The 22,660-nt window shown below is 55.5% G+C and overlaps 1 protein-coding gene across 2 annotated transcripts; it reads left to right on the forward strand.

Moving 5' to 3' along the window:
• The first annotated feature begins 1,090 nt into the window (after nucleotides 1–1,090).
• Nucleotides 1,091–21,587, forward strand: Akt1 (AKT serine/threonine kinase 1). 2 transcript variants are annotated; one of them, XM_041633367.1, is made up of 14 exons: nucleotides 1,091–1,339; nucleotides 3,662–3,797; nucleotides 13,427–13,555; nucleotides 16,016–16,127; nucleotides 16,413–16,560; nucleotides 16,933–17,064; nucleotides 17,142–17,207; nucleotides 17,945–18,013; nucleotides 18,257–18,382; nucleotides 18,451–18,579; nucleotides 18,654–18,868; nucleotides 19,099–19,186; nucleotides 20,318–20,420; nucleotides 20,723–21,587. In XM_041633367.1, the coding sequence occupies exons 2-14, from the start codon at nucleotides 3,752–3,754 to the stop codon at nucleotides 20,800–20,802; spliced, it is 1,443 nt and encodes a 480-aa protein (XP_041489301.1). In that variant the 5' UTR covers nucleotides 1,091–1,339; nucleotides 3,662–3,751; the 3' UTR covers nucleotides 20,803–21,587. The 2 variants fall into 2 exon arrangements, with proteins under 2 accessions (XP_041489301.1, XP_041489302.1); XM_041633368.1 differs by lacking the exon at nucleotides 1,091–1,339 and adding an exon at nucleotides 1,455–1,635.
• Nucleotides 21,588–22,660: the final 1,073 nt, after the last annotated feature.

Here is a 22,660-nt window from a genome sequence, read left to right on the forward strand (position 1 = left end):
GAGGGTAACCCTCAGGTCAGGGATACAGCTGGAACAGCACAGACCTGCTGGGCCTCTGACTTAGCGCCCTGGAGGTGCTCTGAGCTGGGGCAGCCGAAGTGCAGGAACAACGAACAGACCTCCCCCACCCCACCCCCAGGAGTGTATGCCCCTGCTGAGAGTTTTCCCGGAGAAGGGTGTGTTTCCTAGGTCAACCCCAGCAGGCTGAGAAAGAGCGCCGATTTTAGCGGCGACTCCATTCTGGACGCTAGCGTGGACTAAATCTGCCCTCCTGTTTACACTCTAGGTGAACTCTGACCCTTGGATGAAAAACAAAAAATACCCCCTGGGAAAAAATACCAAACACGTGAAGGTATTATTAATTTGGGCCTCAGGGATGAGGGAGGGGCTCTGCGCGGGAACTTCTGGGGCAGGCTGAAGGGGGGGGGGCGGAGGGTGGGTTAGACGCCGGAGCCACCTTGACTCTTCAATTCCGGGACACCATAAGGAACCGCCCCCCCCGTCCTCCCGCCCCCCCCCCCGTGCCTCGCCCATCCGAATCCACAGCGAGGTCTTGGCTGAATGAGCCCTCCCCTTGAGTCGGCCCCAACATACACCGGTCCCTCTGGATGTCCAGGTGTGTCCCCTTCTCCCTGTCACCTGCCGAGTGCCTATCAGTCTCTGTGGCAGACAGTACTGAGTTGACTGAGCCCCCAGTAGCCTTCCTTTTTGTGTTGTGTGGCCTTTAGGACACCGGTGGCCGGCCTCTCCCGGCTCCCAAGATGGGGACAGTTGGGCCTCTTGAGAAAGTCAAACTGATCCACTCCCCACGCCGCCTCCGTGGGGTCTGGAGAGCTAGGCCGATAAGTGCCAGGTCGTTCAAAAACGGGGAACCTAGGCCAGAGCTGGAGCTCTGGATCCCCGGCGGGGCTCCGTTACCCGCGTGGCCCTGGCTTGGGGCCACCCGAGGGCGGCGCCCGCGGGGCCGCGCTCGCGCTCACAGGGTGCCTCGCCCTGGCCGTGGGCCGCGCCGGGGGCGCCCGGGGCGGCGGAGGCGGATGTGGGCGGGCGGCGCGGGCGCGGGGCGGGGAGAAGGCGGGCCGGCGGCCGGCGGCGGCGGCAGCACCGAGGCGGCGGGCGGCCGGCCCAGCGCGGTAGCGCACGCGAGTCCGGGACAGGCAGAGCGGACCGAGCAGCGCCCGGCGGCCGGCACCGCGGCGGCCTAGACCCGGCCAGCAGCGCGCGCTCGGCCGCCGCTGCCTCCAGCCGGCCCCGCCCAGCGCCCGCCCGCGGGATGCGGAGCGGCGGGCGCCCGAGGCCGCGGCCCGGCTAGGCCCCGTCGCCCGCACGCGGCGGCCCGGTGAGTGCCCGCGCCGCGCCCTGTTCCGGGCCGCGGCCACCCCGCTTTGTTCCCGGCCGCGCCGCGCCGCGCCTCCGAACAGAGCAGGAAGTGGCCGAACGGAGGCCTGGGCGGGGAGCGCGGGGCCGGGCTGATCGCGCAGGAGGCCCACGCCGGCGAGGGTGCGGGCGGCCGCCGCGTGACCTTGGGTGGCCGCCCCGCGGGGCCAGGCCGCGGGAGAGGGGCCCTGTTAGCGTGCGCAGTGGGAGCCGGTGCGCCCCGGGGCCTGTGGCTGTCTGGGCACTCGGCCAGCGAGGGTAGGAGAAAGGCTCGCCCCGCGGCCTGCGTGTGGTGGGAGGGCCCTGGGAAGGAGAACTCATTTCCCACGGACAGAAAGTTGTGCGCGGTGGCACTGTGCCCGGGTGCGCGGTGGGCACTGTGCCCAGGCTAGCCCACAAAGGACTGCTAGCCCTCCTGGGCCCGGAAAGTGCTTCCTGGACTAGGTAGTTTCTGGAGGTGCTGGGGCTTGGAGGACGCGTGGGCAGGGATCACAGTATCTGGGATTCAGGATACTCGTTGAGCTGATGGATTTGTCTAAAGAGGACTGATTTTTGAGTTAGGTTGTGGTGGCTCTGCTCCGTGGCCAGACTCTCCTCCCCCTGGCCCCTGGTCTTGCTCCAGTGGCTAGCCTTGACTGCTTAGAACCACCACTCAAGTGAAGGGCGAATCGCCTTGGAGGGGCCCCAGCTGTGTGTGTGGGCCCGGTGTCCCAGAGGGGCTGAACTCTTAAGACTTAACAATAGCAACCATGTGCCCTTAGAGCAAGGCCCTCCAGGGGCACAGGGGGAAGAAGGTCCCACGCTCAGGGCTGCTTGATGTGGACATTGGTTAACATTGCCGCGTCTCTTCACTCCATGCATATAAATTTATTTTTACAGGGCGCTGGACAGCTGACTGTCATCAGCAGACCTTGGGTCTGGGTGGGGGTGGGGGGCATCCAGAGAGAGGTCTTGCAGTTCAACCCTCTGCCTCCAGGCCACACCCACTGTGACAGCCATCACCTGGGGTTCCTTTTTGGCTGTCTTTTTCATCCTGGCTTTCCATTGCTGCCTGCTTGTTGAGGGCGGGGTGGGAGCTTTCCTTCTTGGGTCAGGTATTTGGCATTTGACACATGGCAGCGAGGCCTTCCTTTTGTCACATTTAGCTTCAGTCAAAGCAAAGTAACAGTGACTCTGGGTGCTGGATTGTGCCTTCTAGGCTAAAGAGGTCCCTAGGGCGTTGTCTGGGTCAGCTGCAGTAGACCCCAGCTGGCATCTCTTCCACACTGACCTTGTCTTTCCTGGGCCTTTCCCAGGACCCAGGTGGAGGGACCTCACCGGTTCTCTGGTAAAGGAGTGCCGAATGCAGTTCCCAGAGTGCACAGACTTGGCGATTAAGACTGGGGCTTGAGAGATGCCCAGGAGATCCTCCAGCCTAGAAGCAGTGGTGCGGGAACTTTGCAAGATGAGCTGGCCAAGTGTGCTTCTACACAGGCTAGCTGGTGGGCCACTGCAGGACCTTGTATGCCTTGTATGTTGCCTGCCCCATGTGTGGGCTGAATGCTATAACTGCTCTGCCCTGAGTGCTCCTTAACTGCTCGCTGTCTAGACGTCTCTTTGTCCCTGGTTAGAGTGAAGGCTAGGCAAAACCACAGATGCCCGGTACACCTTAGCCCGATGAGTGAGGCTACTTCAGAGGAGCAGGGACCTGTTTTTGAGAGAGTCTGGGGTTTTACTGGAGCAGGTTTTGCGTGTTGCCCTGAAGGAAAGACTGAATTGCCTGCTCCGCCTGGAGCCTTTACAGTGTTTACATTCCTGTGTTCCTAATCCGAGCAGGTAGGAACCCTGTGTTCTGCGTTAGGCGTCCTCGACTAGAGGGTGATGAGAATGCAGGACGAGGACAGCTAACGAGCACTCCTTGCTAGTATGGGGCAACGCAGAAGCAGTCAGGGCTGACTGCCTGGAGGAGGTGGACTGTTTGCTGGGTAGCAGATCCTGCAAGCTGACTGTCAGGAAAGGCCTTCTGGGGATACAGTGTTTCAGCAGAGGCCAGGAGGGTAGGGGTGGGCCTTAGCCCTGAATCCTAGACTGTCATGCCTGGCTTTGGGTGCAGCGGCTATGGAGGTGGGTCTCACACAGCAGTGTTTTGAGATAAATCAGGACACTGGCAGGGTAAAGGTGTAGAGGGAACCAGGGCCAGAGAGGGGTAAGCCCCATGAGGGGGCGTGGGTAATGGGGGTCGTCTGGAACTCACTAAAGCTGACCCCAAGCTGGAATCTGCCTCATATGCTTTCTTGACTTCTAGACGCTGCGGCCAGGCCAGCTGGGCTCAGCCTGCTGAGAAGACACTCTGAGCATCCCTGAGTTACCCCAGTCTGTGGGGGCCACGGATACCATGAACGACGTAGCCATTGTGAAGGAGGGCTGGCTGCACAAACGAGGTCAGTGCCTGTGCGTTGCAGGAGCAGGGCTGGGCCTGGGTCTGCCCAGCTCTTGGGTGTAGAACTTGGGGGAGGAGCTATACTGCCCTAGCTGGCAACTTTGTGGCCATATCCAAGAGTACTTGCTGTCTTGCTGTGTCGAGGCCTGCTCAAGAGTGGCACCTCCCCACCATGGGGCTTTAGGTCGGCCTCAAGAGGAGTGTGCAGGCCCAGCTTTTCCCATAGTAGGAGGAGGTCATGGCCTCCTCCTGGGGCCTCTTGGCCAGAGGCTGAGGCCCTGTGCAGGGCTTGCTTTGAGCGGCTTGGGGGGTGGGGCCGACTGCTTCAGCCTCATTCCTGGCTTTCCTGGAAGGCAGCAAGGACATGGCTGCTGTTCCAGGGCTGGCAGGCTGGTAGCCTGGGCACTGCCCAAGGGCTCCTGAGGGCAGGCAGGGCAGGGTTGTTCCGCTTGGCCCTGTGCCCATCTCAGTCCTGGATTCCTGAAGTCAGGGGGCTCCTCATCAGCAGGGGCCCAGCAGGGGCATGCTAGCATCAGAACTAAAGAGCTAACTGGCTCTTCCTAGGCCAGGGCCCCTCACGGTCCAGCTTACCCACCAGCCCCTTCCTGCCAGCAGTGAGTTTCAAAGCCGGTTCCCCAGGACAGTCACTTGCTCTTTCTCCAGGGCGGGCATCTCAGCCCCTCCTGACTTCCTCTTCCTGCAGACCTGCTCCCACCGGAAGTTCTTGTGATCCTTGCCAATGCGAGTCACCCCTCCCATTCCTCCTTCTGGCTCTCTAGCAGAGGGAATTGTGATCTTGGTGGGCGGAGGAGGACGCAGACACAGAAGATGGGGAGTGGGGACAGAAGTTGGTGTAGTTGGTGTTAGGACATGAGATGCGGGATAGACAGAGCTCTGGTAGAACAGGCCTGAGAGCCACAGGCGCTAAGAGGTGGGGGAGGTTTTCTGGATGGAGACTCAGGAGGACTCAAGCAGCCATGGAAGATGTGGTCAGCTGTTGAGAGGTCTCATTATGGCAGCTAACTGGGAAGAATCTGACCTGTGCCGCCCATCTGGCTCCAGTTTGTCCGGCCCCCACCTGCCTTCCTGTCTCCCCAGGGCCTCCTTCCCTGGCCCTCTAGGAGTCCTGCCTGGTGAGCTCAACTCCTGGGCTCATGTTCTACTGTCTGCCCCACCTGTCAGTCTTCTTTGGAAGTGGGGCTCATCCCCTTTGGCTCCTGTTTCTCCTCTACCCTGGCCACACACAGCTTATTTCATGGACAGATGGATATGTATGGCTGTTAGAGTTAGGGCCAGTCTTGCCGGGCCTCAAGTTACTGGTACATTCTCCAGGCAGGAACCCTTCTGAGGCCTAGGGGGTGTTGTATTGCTCCTTATGGCTGAGCCTTCTGAGGGGGCCAGGTGGGACAGGACATCAGGCCCTGTGGGTATCCAGAGGCTGTGTTTGAACCTGATTTGGCAGCTGTGTCATCGTGCCTCTCCAGGAGAAGGTCATTGAGTTCCTTAGGCCTTGATTTCCACATTTATGGCATGAAAATGGTGGTGAGTGGGTGGGGAGGAGACTGTTATCTGTGGGATGGCCCAACTAGACATGACACCTACCCTGTGGAATGGACAGGGAACACCTGTCTGGGGTAGGAGCTTCCCACCCTCAGCAGCCTCTGGGGACAGCTGCCTGGTGACCAGCCTCAGGCCATTCTCGTGGTCCCTTATCCTCCTCTAGCTCCAGCCCAGGTAGTAAGGGCTCTGATGGGGATGATGACATCCATATTGTCATTCCTGCTTTGGGTTCTCCTACTGTGTCCTGCTCTGGCCCAGCCTCTTCCCACTGCTTGGCCTACTGCTGCTTGCTGGGAAAAGCCTGCCTTGGTGACCATTATTTCTCCCTTCTGAACACCCTTAGCTATATATGTTATGGGCTCCAACTCATACCCGCATCATTGGTTTGGGATTCTAGCTCTCTCCCTGTCTTGAGTTGAAGCCAGAACACGTTAGGTCAACCTCTAACCTGAGGCCACTCTGACCTGGCTGGGGTAGGCAGGGAAGAAAGGCTACTACAATTGTCCCTCAGTTTCCCAGGATCTCTTGCACACCTGGGTACTCCCCCCCTCCCATATCTTCTACTTTGTTGGCTCTGTAGGTTAGAGTACTTCTGACTGGTAATTGAACCCATCTGTTAGGTCTCCCATGTTCAGCAAGGCACTTGGAGAACATACATTGGTTCTCAGCTAAACTCCCAAGCTCCCCATGGGCTGGCCATGCTTTCAGGGCTTTTTGGGCATATAGAGAGGATGTTCCTCCCCTTCATTCCGTATCTACAGAGATACCAGGTCCAGGTTTCTCCTACTCCGTGGGAGTTCACCCCTCAAGAAGAGTTCCCAAACTACTTCTTGGGAGCTCTATTTGTGTCCTGGACCAGAGGGTGCCCAGCCAAGTGCCCAGTGCCAGAGCAGACATTCTAACTATTGATCTGCAGCTGGACCTGAAAGCCTCTGGGCGTCCTTCAAGGGGCCCATAGACCTATGGAAGGCAGTGGGCTTGAACTAAAGATGAGCGGGCAGCAAGGTCACTAGTCTGATGAGCAGGTGGATGGGCAGTGAGGACGGCAGCGTCACCCAGGAGAGTGGACATGCCAGGACTCAGTACTGGTTACATGTCCCCAGTTGCAGAGATTTGGGGTCAGTGAACTCTGACAGTGTTTTGATAGCCAACCTGGGGTTAAATTGCAGGTGGCTGAACTTTTTTGACCTCTGATTTCAGTCCTCAGCTTGCAAATGAGCTCTGTACTGAGGCCACAGACTTATCTGTGTTACCCTTTTGGGTTGTTCCCCCAAATCCTGATACCTGCTGGGCTGTGTACAGAGAAACTGTCCTATAGCCATCTACTTGGTCAGGTTAGTCATTGTTGTGTCCCCCAGCCCATAACAGGTGGCTGGAACAGGTGGGTCAGGAGAGGACCTGACACAGTAGATGGAGGGACTGTTGGGAGTAGGTAGCATATACCGGCTGCAGGGCCAACTTGTAGGCTCACCCACTCAGCAAACTGGTAGTTGAGGGGCCCAGCGTGTTAGGGACCATCTAGCTGTCAATGCCTGTCAGGTAGAGGAGGTTCAGATACGGGTGGAGAGAAGCTGGAATATGGTATAGGGCTCTCTGGCTTTGGGTCTGGATCAATAAGTGCTGAACTCATGATTTCTGGGGAGAGTCAGTGGTCCTGAGCCTAGTGGGCAGGTCAGCATTTAGGAACAGGAGTTGTGCTGGCGGGGGGGGGGGGGGGGCTTAGCCTGAGAGAGGTAAACATGTGGCACCCACTAGAGAACTGGACAGAGGGTGGCAGCTGAATGCTTTGGGCCCACCCCTGGAGGGACAGTCCACTGTAGTGTGTGGCTGTGGCTGAGTCTTGGCTGGTGCTGGGCTGAGTTTCCTGTTTTGTGAGCATGTTGAGTTCTCCCTTAAAACCAAACAACAAAAGAGGAAGCTGGGCGGCCTTCCACTGGGGTGTGAGGGGTCACTGCTGGCCCAACCTGGTGATTCCAGAGTGGGCAGCACTTCTTTGGCTTCCTGATCACTGTCCTCTAGTTGGAATTGTCTCTGTGGGGCTGAACCACGTGGAGGTCCCAAGGAGATGGGGAAATGTGTGGATATGGGACTCCACTGAGCTGCTGGGCCTGGGACAGCTTTTTTGCCCTGCCAGTTCTGCAGGGTGGCAGAGTGTCCTGTACAGAGGTACACTGAGCCCTAGGAGGAGAGGGGGTGCTACATGGATGGGCAGAGCCATGAATTCCTGCCTCTGCTAGGAGAAGCTTGAGTGGTTGCATCAGGCTGGTTCCTAGAAGTGCCATGGGTAGCGGGGAGAACTGTCCTGTTCTTGGCTAGCAGTTCTCTCTGCCTAGTCACACCCGGGCCAGGCCCAGAGCCAGCACCAACCCTTAGGCCCTCCTGTAACAGTAGTTGAGACTGTCCTAGCCACCCCACTATGGCTGGTGTTTCACCCACACCCAGCACTTCCTCAGAAGAGCCTTCCCAGCCAAGACCTAGGCCCAACCCAGGCAGGTGGATGGAGGAGCAACCAGTAGCCTCTCAGTGATCTCTTCTGATGCCCAGGGACCTGTCCTTTGCCTGCTTCTCCCCATTCCCACCTCATTCCTTCAGTACATGTTTTTGGAGATAGGGTCTTACTTTGCAGTGTAGATTGGTCTGAACTCGCATGAGTTCCCCACCTCACCCTTTTGGGCTCTTGGCATAGGACTTAGGAGGTAGTGGTCCCTAAGACACTGTTTTAGAGAAGGCTTCCTGCCCTTGGCCAGGGTCCGGCTGGTCCTTGTAGTCTCTGTTATCTGTGGGGTAAAGGCAAGGCTGGGGCTGGCTCTGTTTCCCAGCACAGCCTTTCTGCTCTGTCTGAATGCCCCCCCTTTTTAAGTATGTGTGTGTGTGTCTGTATGCATGCACACACACACGCACGGGGGAGGAGCGCTCACATGTGCTACAATATACATATGTTCTGAGGATACCTTGTGATGTGGATCGAGGGATCAAACTTGAGTCATCAGGGACAAGTGCTCTTACCTGCTAAGCCATCTTATAGAACTGTCTGGGCTTCTACCACAGATGAGGTAGAGAGGGAGGAAGATGGGTAACAGGAGGGCACAGCTTTTGGACTCAGCATAGGAACAGTGTGGGGTCTCTCAGCTGTGTCGTGTGTCTGGGGAAGTAGGATGGCAGCTGTGGTGTTGGACTGTCATAGAGATCTAAAAGCCAGGCAACAGGACAGAGGCTCCATGGCTTGCACAAAGACTGTGGGACTAAGCTGAATGGGATGATCTGAGTGGTCCAGGAGGCTCGGCATGTGTTGGATGTATGGCAGGGTGAGACTCTAGACTGGCCTTTTCTGGTCCAGGGAGGGTGGGAGCAGTGCTGTGGAGGAGGTAGGCATGTGCACCAAATACTCCCTGTGACTCAGGGAGGGGATCGGAGGTGGCAGTTGTGGGGAAGTGCCATAGACACCCAGTGGGTTCTAGGAGGCTGGAGACCTGGGCACCACCATGTGAAGTAGACCCCGGAGCAGCAGGCAGGCGCATGGAGTCTGTCACCACATTTGTGAGGCGCTGTGGTTGGGTGGTTGCTGTATCTTGGCCATTCTCAGCGGACGCCTGCCTGTGACAGTTTGTCCTGGCAGACCCACAGCTCTGCTTACTTTCGGCCTTGCTGTGACCTCTAGAGCCCCTTTGTCTCCTCAGCTTCTCCAGAGAGCTAGTGGGTACAGTGAGCCCTACCTCCTCCTAGAGATTTTAATGTTGTGGGCTATGGGGCTCAGTGGAGGGCCAGCCTTCTGCAGGCCCAGACTGGCCACTGGTCCCCACATGTGAGACCCACATGAACACTCCTCTCAGAAAGGCAGGGCCCGTGGTGTACCTGGTGACACCAGACCTGGAGTCTCACCCTTCCACCCCTGCCTTTGCCCAGCTCTTGCTCATTGAGTCTGTTGTGTGTGTGTGGGGGGGGGGTGTCCAGAGACATGGAACCCAGGGCCTTCAGGGAGGCCTGGGAGGCTGTTGGTGATGACTTGCCAGCTGCTGACCACCCACTGCCCAGAAGGCAGCTAGAGCTGGGCTAGAGGCCCCAGTGGGCTGCTATTAGCAGACCGCTTGCTCAATGTGCTGGAGAAGGTAAATGGGCACCCGGCAGCTGTCGGTGGGATGGATGTGCTGGCGGTGGGGGACGTTTGGTCGCTGCTGTCAGCTGGCGCCTGCTCCCCAGGCCTGCTGGGGCTCACTTTGCTGTGGAGAAACAGCTCGGTGCCGCCTGGCGCCTTGCCAGCTGCCGCCTGCCACTGCCACTGCAGCAAAGTGTTTACCCAGCATATCCAGCAGTTCCCCAAGAACCAGGGACTTGGAGAAAATGCTCACAGTGATCAGGGACCAGGCCAGTATCAAAGGACTCTAGTTGTGCCTAGGACATTGGTGACCCTAGGATGTGTCCGAAGTATAGGTCATGGCCTTGTCTCTTATGTTGCCCTGTTAGAGTGCTCTGCTGTCGGGGGCCAAGCAGGGAAAGCCTCTTGTGGAGGTACTGTGTTAAGACCAACATCAGCATCCCCTTCACTCTTCCTTCTCCTCTCTTCTCCTCTCCTCTCCTTTCCTCTCCTCCTCTTCTCTCTCTCTGTCTTTCTCTCTCTGTCTCTCTTTCTTTCTTTATTGAGAGAGGGTTTTTCTGTGTAGCTTTGGAGTCTGCCCTATAACTCCATCTGTAGACCAGGCTGGCCTCGAACTTATAGAGATCTGCCAGCCTCTGCCTCCCAACTGCTGGGATTAAAGGGGTACACCACCACTGCCCGGCTTCTTTTATTTTTTAAAACAGGATCTCTGTATAGTCTTGGCTGGCGTGTTACTTCACTGTGTATACTAGGCTGGCCTTGAACTGTAAGAGATCCTCCTGCCTCAGCCTTCTGAGTGCTAGGATTAAAGGTGTACACTACCTTGCCCAGCTTCCCTGTTTCCTTCTGGATGATTCAGGTCCAGGAGACCCTGATGAAGGGATTTGGAGGTTAATCCTCACAGATGCTAGGCCATGTGGACATCAGAGGGTGGCATCTCTAGGTATCCTTTCCTCCAGGATTGGACAGGATCTGGTCTTGGAAAGGTGGGTGCGCCTGAGGAAGCCCTTGCCTCCTCCTAGGTGCTACTGGCCTTGTTGCAAGAAGGTAGGGTAGGCCTTTGGGTGAGGTGGGTACTAACAACCACCTCTGCATAGAGGTGTGTGGATGGATGTGCACATGAGCTTAGTGGGGAGCTGGGTCTACTGTGTTGCGTGGGCTTAACCCCCCTGTCCGCTGTTTGCTGTTTTTGTTGCTCACTGAAAAGATGTTTTTAGGCTTATGGCCTCAAGGGCCATTGGGACCACACTGTGAAGGCGGCACCTAGTCATTTATCATCTGCCCATGTCTGTGTGAACACAGGCCTGATAAGTTGTAGCGCGGCACCTCTAGTGGGCCATGTGTACCTGCATTCCCAGAGGCTGTGTGACAGGTGGAGCACTCCAGCTGGTGCTCTGCGTCCCCAGCTGGACTCTCCTTGCCTGGTCAGGGTATCAAGCATCCAGATGGAGTAAGGCAGTCAAGAAGATCCTGGTTGGGCCAGAACCTAGCACTTCTGCAGAGACCAGAATGGCTCAGTACCAGTCCCTTCTCGCTGGAGTATGAAGAGCTTGGGGGAGGCCTGCCAAAGTTCATGTCGCCAAAAGAGACCCCATGGTATTCCTAGATACCATGAGTCCATGAGGGACCAAGGAAGCCATCTCTTGTATTGTTTATCATATGTTGATAGAGTTCTGCAGAGGGGTGGGGCCTGGGGGGTCTGTCTACACCGAACTTGTTAGCATGTAGGCCACATCCCTGGCTGCAGCTGGCTCAGCTGGCACCCCACTGACCACCTGGCTAGACCTTGAGGCAGGAGATGAAGAAAGAGATCTGTGTGCCAGAGCTGTGGCCCCCTTTCCTCTAGAAGGAGGCTGTCACAGGGAAAGATATGACGAGGTCACCTCACTTTACCTTTCTCCTTGGCCATGTGGCCTCTGTGAGACCTGGGAGGGGAAGGGCACCTAGGCCTTTCTGGATACCTGCCTTCTCCTCTGCCTGGTGAGTGCCCCTGCCTATACCTCCAGGTCCACATTCCAAAATCTACCTGGCCTGGGGCTGGTCATTTAGGCTAAGAGGTCAGGGTGGTAGTCTTCATGTGGGGGCCTGCACTGGGAGCCTGTACTGGGTACAGGGGGGTGGGCAGCAGTTGGTAAATCAAGATGGATTTCTGGGGCACGGGTGCGTTGCTCATCAGCTTCCATACTCAGTTAGTGTCCCGGGGAGCAGCAGCTGGTGAGATGGGAGGCACTCCATCAGGGGCCGACAGCTCCAGACTGGTGCTGGCGGGTGGGCACGCACAGTGGGTGGCCTAGGAAGGAGCAGGATGGGGTGGGCTGCTCACCCCCCAGTGGCTCTGCTATGTTACCAAAGCCCCTGCTTACCCACTGCATCTTCTAGGCCCTGTGTGTGTGTTGGGGGGGGGGGGGGTTGTCGTGGGACTCCTGGGCATGTAAATACTTGCAGGCGTGTTCCACCTGGTCAGGAGCAGGGCTGGTGCCTGTAGGGGCTCAGGGGACCTTGCAGACTGGGTAAGATCCCTGTTCTGTTCCTGTTGTGTAGGCAAGTTGCTGAGGCCTTAGAGCCTCCTCCTGAGTGAAGGAGGGTTGACTTCAACCATTGCTTCAAGGCCCCCAGTGGCTGTGGGAGGTAGCTGGGCTTCTGGGAGCTAAAGATGGGAGGCAGAAAGGGTTCACAGGTGTCCTGGTGGTTGCATGTGAACTGTAGACCCTTGAAGAGAAGCAGAATAATCTTGTCTATGCCCTGGAGGAGCACCAGCCACAGTCAGGAGGAGCTCATGCTTGCTCTTTCCATTGTGGTACTGGGGTCTTTGTCAGTGCTGATGGCCGACTTAGGAGACCTGCAGTGCTCTGATCCCTCGCTCTGATAACTGCCAGCCCCTGCAGTGGGGGTCTTGGCCTGGTAGTGGCTTTATTCACTGCTCTCACCAAGAGCCTTCCTCCATCTCTTAGGTTTCCTCTCATCCCGGTTAGGGTCATACTGTAACATCTTGCAGATTAAGGCTGGTGTTTGGCAATGCCTCCCAGGGTGTCGACTGGAAGGGGCTAGATGGTGGAGATGGGGGAGGTGGATCATGTGTGGAGCCCTGCAATATGCTGCCCCAGAGCCCCAGCTACTTGCACCCTGGCAGGTCCTGAGAGCCTAGAGGGGGTCTGTGCTAATGTTCTAGACTGGGTAGACTGTATTTCACCTGGAAACCTCGATTTGGTACACACTGTAAGAGGATAGAGAAGGAAAGCTGGCCAGCCTCCCTGGTGCCTGAGACCAGGGTGTTTGACCTTGTGACTTGGTCTGTGCTGTGGAGCACCTGGTGGTAGGTAGCCTGGTCCAAGCAGTTGCTCACAACACATCCCTCCAGGTCCCCTTGTTTAGGGCTCAGTGGGGCAAACAGACTTTATCCCAGATAGAGCCCAGGGACCCCAGCCCTGTGGGCTGCCTCTCCTGTCCTCAGCCTAGTGTCCCCTCAGATGAAGAAGTTGCCTAATTAGTTAGTTCCCTGTTGTTCAGACTCCTTTGCTCGGCAAAATGTAAATTAAACATTTTTTCCGGGTGTCAGTATGAAAAATGACAGTCGCTGGGAGATCACAGAGGACATCTGCTCTGATTCCTGAGTGTGGTGCCTGCTTATGGCTGATGTTGCAAAACTGGAGGGAACAGTGTTTTGCGTACCTGGGTGACCAGGGCAGAACTCAGCTGGGTACAGCACAGGTCTCAGCTAGGACCCAAGGCCCCCTGTTCCAGCCGCGGCACCTCCTGAGTCTGCTACACAGGCAGAGCCCTAGAAGATGCTCCCAACAACGTGCACTGGCAGCTTTGCCCTAGTGGCAGTGCCTTCAGGGGAGGCTGAAGTGGTCCAGATCCCTTCCCCACCTCACACTGCGCCCTTCACCTGAATCTGTGTGCTTGGGTCCTCTCAGGTGTCTGGGCCACTGCAGTGGTGTTCACTGTGCAACTCCTTATGTTCCCAACCCCTGCAGGGGAATACATTAAAACCTGGCGGCCACGCTACTTCCTCCTCAAGAATGATGGCACCTTTATTGGCTACAAGGAACGGCCTCAGGATGTGGAGCAGCGCGAGTCCCCCCTCAACAACTTCTCAGTGGCACGTAAGTGTCTTGGGTTGAGTGAGGTGGCTAGGCAGGCCAGTATGGAAACTGAAGCTCTCTGTGCCCATTGAGAAAACTCAAGAGAGCCCCCTAGGTTTTGTCCTAGGGTGCTGGGCAGTGCTAGCTCTTGAGTTACCTCCTCTAGGATTGGTGAGTGGCCAGCTCTGACTGGCCCAGGGAGCCCTTGCTAGGAAAGCTGGAGGTTCCAGCATGTGGTGACTGGACCTGATTCAGAGAGTGGGCTGATCAGGGTCCCCCTAATGGCACTAAACAGCCACTCAAGGGCATTCACTGGGAACTCTTGGGTAGACAATGGGAGGAGGGGCTCCTAGTTCTAGGAGTCTGTAACATCTTAGGAACTATTTCTGTAATTCTTGGGAAGGCCATCAGAAGTCCTTTTCCCTGTGGGTCTTGTGGTCCCCTTAGCTGGAGTGCCAGTGGGAGTCAGTCCTATTCCAAGACTGGTGAGGGTGATACGGTTAGGGATATTGTGACACTATCTTTGAGAGCTTGCAATTTAAGAAGCTATGTCCTTGTTCTCTGTGCCACATTGTGTTATGCCTGGGATTGGCCAAGGGCTCAGCTAGTTTTGTAGGTGTGGTTGAGTTTGATAGTGATAAGTAGCAATAAGCCTGAGCCATGAGGTTACTAATGGCAGACTCTGGGGTCATCCTTGGGCTCCAGTCTGGAGTACAGTGTATGTCCGCCGTAGTGTGGTCTGCACTCTGCCCCCAGCACCTTCTTGATATGTTCCTGCTCTGCAGGTAGCTGTTTGATCTGCCTCAGATCCTAGAGATGTCCACTTTCCTTGACTTGGCCAGTCCCCACATCTGCCCCAGAGGCTTGAGGTTTAACATAGTTTGCTGCCTCTGCAGAAGGATGGGGAAGGAATCCCAGCTTAGTTATTGCAAGAGGTAGGAAAGGGGCCTCTCTGGAGCAGACCCATAGGTATATGGGCACCAGCCAAGGGGGCTGCCGAGCAGTGGGCAGGGCTTGGGCCTCAGGAGGTGGGTAGTGTATACCTAGCAGGGAACAGAGCTGGGTGGGACTGTGTTCATCAGTTCAAGGGCTTTTTCTTGGAGGTGGGTTTTGGTGGGAGGGGTTGAGACCCCAGCTTGGTGCTTGTATTCATCTGCTTGCCTAACAAGCTATCCCAGATGTGCTGAGGGCAAGGCTCAGAGTGATTTTCCACCCCCATCCCCCACTCCATGTTGACACAGGCCTTCCCCAAGACTGGGCCTCAAGCCCCTCTTGGCCCCTGGCTTGGCAGACTGTCCCCTGCTCATTCATTGGAGCCTGGAGGCCCTTCATATTGCCAGGACCCAGACGATGGAATGTGGGAAGCCTCTCAGCCCCTCCTGCCTTACAGAGTCTTGCCAGGAAGCCCTCTCGCTGCACACATACCCTCAGGGCCCTGGTTGTCCCAGGGATCCACCCTTATAAGTGTGCAGATTCTAGGTGTGTGCACCAGGCTTGCAGCAGGTGTGCATGTTCTGAGTATCCATATTCCAGTGTATGCTTCTAGTGTGGGTGCTGCATATGTGTGTAATTTTTCCAGGGACTCTATATGTGACTGGGGAAACAGCAAGGTACTCCTATAGCAGACAGGGTGGGTGGGTTGTGTGCTCCTGTCCCTCCTGGGGACATCAGTGTTCCTCCCTCCCTGAGGCCCAGCATGAGGTAAGGGTCAGAAGCTGAAGGAAAGAGGAACTCTAGAAATAATTGCGGTGTAGGACTAACTGATCTACCTAACACCTTCTTATAGGGCCTCACCTTGGAGCAGAGCATCCCAGCTGCCAGAACTTGGCTCTCTGTTCCTTTAGGGAGATTAGGACTAGAAGAGGGGCTGGAGCTAGGTGTGGCGGCTCATGCTGTAATCCTAGCACTCAGGAGGCCAGGGCATGATTTCCTCAAGCTCAGGACCAGCTAAACCAGGCCAGTCAAAACCTCAGAAAGCAAAAAAGCCAGGATGGTAGCTCAACCTGTAAACTTAGCACTTAGGAGGGGGAGGCGGGATGCTTGCCATAGTCTGAGGCTTCCAGTCTACATGGAGTGTTCCAGGACTATACAACAAAGATCCAATGTCAAAAATAAACAATTTGTTAAAAATGAAAAAAATTATTTTATGTGTAAGGGTGTTTGTTGTGTTTATATACGCATGTGCTTGGTACTTGTGGAGACCAGAAGATGGTGTCAGATCCTAGGAACTGGAGTTACAGATGGTTGTGTGCTGCCATATGGGTGCTGGTGATTGAACTTGGGTCCTCTGGAAGAGCAGTTAGTGCTCTAAACCAATGAGCCATCACTCCAGCCCTCAAAATAAATAATTTTTTTAAAGGGAGGATGGAATGCACCTTCCTGGGATAGGGTGGGTGAGCTCTGGGGGATAGGGTCTGTCTGGCCAGGACTGTAAGGATTTCATGGAGGAGCAAATAGATGCATCCCTGAGCTCTCCTTTAGAATGCCAGCTGATGAAGACAGAGCGGCCAAAGCCCAACACCTTCATCATCCGCTGCCTGCAGTGGACCACAGTCATTGAGCGCACCTTCCATGTGGAGACGCCCGAGGAGCGGTGAGTGGGAAGGGGTGGGGAGGGCCCCCTGCTTGAGAGCCAAAGGCCTCTGCTGCACCCATTCTGGAGAACTAGGCTGCTGCCACTTGCAGGGTGTAGGTGGTGAAATGATGGGAGAAGCCATTGTCCCTAGTACCTTAAGGCTTTCTGATACTCCTTAGTGTATGCAGACCCAGGTTCTGGGTGGTTGCCTGCAGCTTCAGGAACAGGTAGCCAGGCAATTGGTGGGTAAAAGCCATGGCAGAGCCCTTGCCTGGTGCCTAAGGCCTCACTTGACTGCTGCAGGGAAGAGTGGACCACCGCCATCCAGACTGTGGCTGATGGACTCAAGAGGCAGGAGGAAGAGACGATGGACTTCCCATCAGGTTCTCCCAGTGACAACTCAGGGGCTGAGGACATGGAGGTGTCCCTGGCCAAGCCCAAGCACCGTGTGGTGAGTCCGGGCTCTGTTTCTACTGGAGGAATCTGGCAAGCCCTGTATCCCTGACTGACTGACTCCCTGTTTGGGTCTGGGTGCCCTGGGTGCCCTGGCTGCCCTTACATGGGTTGAAGATAAACCTCAATTGGCAGGATGCTTGTCTGGCATGCATGAAGCCACAGTGCTAAAAAAAAATGAAAATGAAGATGTCCACCACCTCCCAAGCCCCAGTGCTCTGACTAAATTTCACTGCAGGCCAATAGATGTGAGAATGGGCCTGTCTTGTCTCAAACTCTCTTGAGTTTGCTGTGGGTAATTTGGAGTCTTGTTTGCTCTAGACACGTACGCTAGCTGTGGTGAGCAAGCCTAACTGTCTACTATCCACAGACCATGAACGAGTTTGAGTACCTAAAGCTACTGGGCAAGGGTACCTTTGGGAAGGTGATCCTGGTGAAGGAGAAGGCCACAGGCCGCTACTATGCCATGAAGATCCTCAAGAAGGAGGTCATCGTTGCCAAGGTGCGCGGTGGGCAGTGCTGGAGGGTGGGTGAGAGGAATGCAGGGAAGATGAGTGCTCACTTGGTTTTGCCCTCTAGGACGAGGTTGCCCACACACTGACTGAGAACCGTGTCCTGCAGAACTCTAGGCATCCTTTCCTTACAGTAAGTAGTGGCCGTCAGTCTGAGTCCATCTGAGGTAGGGCCGAGTGGGATAGAGTGGGTCAGTCGCGTGCTGCCTTCAAGGGCTTTAGGCGGACTGAGGGAAGGATGGGTGTGAGGTACTGGCGAGGGGCAGGAAGCGTGCTCGCAACAGTCGTGTGCAGGGAAGGAGGCATGACTTTGGTCTTCTGACTTCCATCCCCTTACTCCGCTTGGACCCATCTTTAAGCTGATTCCTTCGGAGGCCAGGTTTCCTCAGGGTTTGGAGAGTGAAGGTCAGGTATAACAGCTCGATTGGCTCCAGGGTCAGCATTTTGGGCTTGATGCCTTTAAACAGGGCCACCTGTAGTCCATGAGGGGACGGCTGCTGGGGTGGCTCAGCACACCAGGGCTAGGAACGCTGTTGTGCCAGACTCCTCCGCCTGGAGGCTTTTAGTGACCCCAGAACTTGGTACAGTCAACTTCTAAGCCATCTGCATTTGATCTCAGACCCCATGTCTCTCATCTCAAAATATGCCATTTGACGTATGCCGTTTCCCCCTTGTGGCCCTTGCTCTTGGGAGGCTGAGGCAGAAGGATTTGCTGATTGCAGGACAGGATGGCGTGGAATAATACTTGAGACAAGTGTTACCTTGTCTCAGGACACTGAAATGTGCCCTGATGTATCTTGGCTGGGTGGCAGTGTAATACCAGGATGTTAATGCTTCATCCGTGCTAAAGCTTGCTGTGCTTCATTGCAGGCCCTGAAGTACTCATTCCAGACCCATGACCGCCTCTGCTTTGTCATGGAATATGCCAATGGGGGCGAGGTAGGGCCATAGGCAACTTCAGCGCAGGGCACTTGGTGGGTAAACTTGTCCCTCTGAGAGCCTTGGAACCTCTCTGCAGCACCCCTGGCCACGTGAGCAAGCCCATGATCGCTTGCTTTGGGATGTCCTGTTTCTGCTGAGTTAGAATCTTCAGATCCCTGGTTCTCTTTGGGGGTAATCTCTAACCTTCCCTCTGCCTTGTGGGTCATGTGTGGGGCCTCCTCAGCACTTTCCACCCCACAGCTCTTCTTCCACCTGTCTCGTGAGCGTGTGTTTTCTGAGGACCGGGCCCGCTTCTATGGTGCAGAGATTGTGTCGGCCTTGGACTATCTGCACTCCGAGAAGAACGTGGTATACCGGGACCTTAAGGTGTGTCCACAGACTGGGGGAAGTGGGGACCGGGGGCCTGGCCACGCTAACTGAGGCTTCCTACACAGCTGGAGAACCTCATGCTGGACAAGGACGGGCACATCAAGATAACAGACTTTGGGCTGTGCAAGGAGGGTATCAAGGATGGTGCCACCATGAAGACCTTCTGCGGAACCCCTGAGTACCTGGCCCCTGAGGTGCTCTGCCACTTCTTGTGTGTTCCCCTACCCCCCCATATCGCAGACACATGGTGACAGAGTCCCCCATCCAGGTGCTGGAGGACAACGACTATGGCCGTGCAGTGGATTGGTGGGGGCTGGGCGTGGTCATGTATGAGATGATGTGTGGCCGCCTGCCGTTCTACAACCAGGACCACGAGAAGCTGTTCGAGCTTATCCTCATGGAGGAGATCCGCTTCCCGCGTACACTTGGCCCTGAGGCCAAGTCCCTGCTCTCTGGGCTGCTCAAGAAGGACCCCACACAGAGGTAAGGGCCATCAGTGCTTCAGGCTCAGCCTCTGGACAGTACTGCTTCTCACTGGACCCACCATACTGCCCTGCACAGGCTCAGTCACATGCAGCCAGGGCAGACCCAGGGGGTGGTCAGGCAGCTAGGGGATACCCACAACTGCTCAGAAAGCTCCACCCTGCGACCATCCCCACGAGCCTGTCACCTTGCATGCAGTGTCTAACCTTGGACCCGTCTCCCACCCACAGGCTTGGCGGGGGCTCTGAGGATGCCAAGGAGATCATGCAGCATCGCTTCTTTGCCAACATCGTGTGGCAGGATGTATATGAGAAGAAGGTGTGCATCTGGCCATTGTGCCCCTTTCTGGATCACGTGTGTGCACACGCACATACAAACACTCTTAAGTTTTCACTGGTTCAGATGCCCATGACAGGCTCACAGCTCTGTGGTAATCACATGCCCCCCAGAACCACAGGGATGTGCATAGGATGCTCACACATGATAGGGCCACTTTGCTGCTCTGCAGGCCTCACTCACTCAGTTGCTAGGCCTGTCCAGGCCTTGATTGGACTCCTGCATTGCCTGCTCCTGCACCCTCACTCTTGCTTTTCCCTGGAGGGCTCCTGTGCCATAAGTTGAAAGCTAACCGAGGGTGGCAGCTAATATTTAGGTATCTCCAGCTCCAGAGAGAGCCCCACCCCATTCTCCTAGACAGTTTTTTTTTTTTTTTTTTTTTTTGGCATAGTGGAGGTCACTGGCAGAGAGCAGAACCCCTTGTACTCTTCTATAGGTGGGGTGCCCTTTGGCTCCTAAGCAGCCTTGGCCCTGAGTAGCTGATGAGGCTTGGTAGGTGGGCTCAACACTGTATGTGTTGGGTGCCCTGCACCAAGCCTGCCTTTAGTGTAACCAGCCCTCCTACCTTGAATGTTCTTTCTAGGCTACATGGGACCAGCAGCTGGAGCCCTGCCCTCTGACCATATGGGGGTGTGGCTGGCACACCCCTCCTGCCTATACCAACTAGAGATTCCTTGAGCTGACATGTAGCACTGCCCTTACGCCAGACTTTGGGGAGATGGTATTTGAGGATCCTTGCCTGTGGGACTCTAGGGGACATTAGCAACTTATATACATATCATTTTCTGGATTGCCTCTTGTCCCTGGGCTATCAGTGAGGCAAGTGAGCTCCCCTGAATCTGGTCATCTTTGTCTCCTTCCCTATGTATGAGAAAACTTGCAAGAAAAAAATGACAAACAGAAAAAAGACAGGACTATTCCTGCCACCGGGAGATGGGCACGGTTGCTGTCTTCTGTCCCTGTGGGCCTGCCCTTCCCAGTTTCATCTATAGCTGCACCCTTTGCTAGTGGCTCACCCCTAGGGAGTCAGCACTACCTGGAGATGGAGAGGGCTGGAACATTGTGATTGGAATTTGGAACAGCTGACACCCATCATCTTGTGTCCCTCCACAGCTGAGCCCACCTTTCAAGCCCCAGGTCACCTCTGAGACTGACACCAGATATTTTGATGAGGAGTTCACAGCCCAGATGATCACTATCACACCGCCTGATCAAGGTGAGGGCCACCCCGCTCTAAGGTGCCTCAGTGCCAAGCTTTTATTGACTCTGTTTTGGAACTAGAGTTACGAGATGCAATGTAGGTGCAGGGAATTGAGCCTGGGTTCTCTCAGAGCAGCCCATGCTCTAACCGCTCAGCCTTCTCTCCAGCTCCAAATGCACACTTTTAAAAAGCTCCTTTGGAGGGTGGAGTAACTAAGCTGAGAGTGAGCACTCTGAGGCCTCCTCATATCCTCCGTTTTGTGGCGGGTGGGTGTGCTGTTCCAAGTCTGGGTCTGAGCCATCTCTTGTGTCCCACAGATGACAGCATGGAGTGTGTAGACAGCGAGCGGAGGCCACACTTTCCCCAGTTTTCGTACTCAGCCAGTGGCACAGCCTGAGGCCTTGGGCAATGGCTGGCAGCTATCACTCCTTTGCATTGCCGAGTCCAGAAGCCCCGCACGGATCATCTAACTGATGGTTTTGTTTCTCGGATGTGCTGGGGAGGAACCTTGCCAGCCTCCAGGACCAGGGGAGAGTGTTTCTACTGTGGGCAGCAGCCTACCTCCCAGCCAGGTCAGGAGGAAAATTATCCTGGGGTTTTCCTTAATTTATTTCATCCAATTGGAGGCCAGATGTGGCCTCAGTGCCCAGAACAATTAGATTCATGTAGGAAAATATTAAGGACTTCTGCGACCATGTGCAATGTGGGCTCATGGGTCTGGGTGGGTCCTGTCACTGCCCCCATCGACCTGGCCACTCGAGCTGCCACCTGTCGTTAGGGTCCAGTGCCAAAGTCCAAATGGAGGGCACCAGAAGCACCTCACTGTGGTATGCTAGCTGGCTCTCCCTGCAATGGGAGGAGGCAGAGCAGCCTCAGCACTAGGGCTCATGGGATGGCCAGGGCTCACCTAGGTTGACAGAGGAACAAGAATTCAGTCTGTCGCTGTGTGTCATGCTGTTGAAAGGCATTTTTCGGGGTTAATCACGGCGACAGAAGTGTCTGCCTCACACGAGCTCGTCCCTTAGCGCTGTCCTTAGATGCTTTACTTCTCCAGCTGTCCCCTGGCCAGACACTGTGGCCATTGCTGCACCATGTCGTTTTTTACAACATTCAACTTCAGCATTTTTACTATTATAATAAGAAACTGTCCCTCCAAATTCAATAAAAATTGCTTTTCATGTTTGTGGTTTGCTTTTCTGGATGGTGTGAAGTGTGAACCCTGTTTGTGGGTTTGAAGTGGCAAGGGTCACCTGGGACCTTATCCCTAAGGCTCGCTCCAGGGATAGCCTTCAGGGGAAGATATCCCTCCAGTAAGACACTCCTGATGACAAGATCCTGTCTGTTTCTGGAGTCCACTGTCCTCTTGACCCTCCCCAAAAGATGCTATCCAAGCCACTGGCGAGCCCTAGCTGCTGTGTGTCTGGACAGAGCAGTAGGCAGGAAGAATCACAACTTGCTGGGGATACAGTTCAAAAAGGGCTCAAGAGGCCCTGATTGAAATCACGTAGCACGTCTGTGACTGAACAAAATGGGGCCATTATGGGTTTGGATGGAGGTGACCGGAGCCAAGGTCATACTCTTAGAGTGTTCAAGCAGCCTCCAAGATATACTGAATATGCTGTTGGTGCCACCTGGTGGCTACTGGTGGCTACTGCAGCAAGAGATGAGTCAAACCATTAGAGGCATCCAAGTGCTGGGCTCCCTGTGGGTGTGGGAACCCAGTGGCTGGTGGCCTTACTGAGATGGTGTCTGGCTCTTGGAAAAATAGGAGTTGGTGGTGGTCTTGACCTCTGGGAGATGAGAATATCCACCTCTAGAACAGCCTAAATTTTTCTCTGGGTGACCACAAGCCATACTAGTGGTGACTTCTAGAGCCCTCCTGGAGGTGTACACAGCACTGCATACTGTTCCTTGAAGTTACTAAGGATCTAGTGAGAATAGGCACCAGATCTAGGTGACGGTGCACACCTTTAGTCCAGCACTCAGAAGGTGGAGGCAGATAGCTCTCGAGTTTAAGCCCAGCCAGGCCTACACAGCAAGACCCTATCAAAAAGGGGTGGGGGTGGAACAAACGTACACATGACAAATAGTGCTCTCCATGACCCTCAGACTAAGAGTAAAACCTTATCTAAAATAAACCAGCAGGCTGTTCTTTCCACAAGAGCTCTTGGGGATGTCTCTAGTACAGAGGAAGGGGTCTTTGTATGCCTCCCTCACAGATGGGCAACGCTCTTAGTGGAGTGAATACAGTGATG

The sequence above is a fragment of the Microtus oregoni genome, unplaced genomic scaffold (genome assembly GCF_018167655.1).
Source record: "Microtus oregoni isolate MIOR12 unplaced genomic scaffold, Mior012 000043F_ref0000047, whole genome shotgun sequence".
Classification (NCBI taxonomy): domain Eukaryota; kingdom Metazoa; phylum Chordata; class Mammalia; order Rodentia; family Cricetidae; genus Microtus; species Microtus oregoni.

Coding starts and splice junctions, on each gene's coding strand:
- Akt1 (XM_041633367.1), top strand. CDS start 3,752: ATGAACGACGTAGCCATTGTGAAGGAGGGCTGGCTGCACAAACGAG. Junction 3,798..13,426: donor GGGCTGGCTGCACAAACGAG/GTCAGTGCCTGT, acceptor CAACCCCTGCAG/GGGAATACATTAAAACCTGG. Junction 20,421..20,722: donor TATCACACCGCCTGATCAAG/GTGAGGGCCACC, acceptor TGTGTCCCACAG/ATGACAGCATGGAGTGTGTA.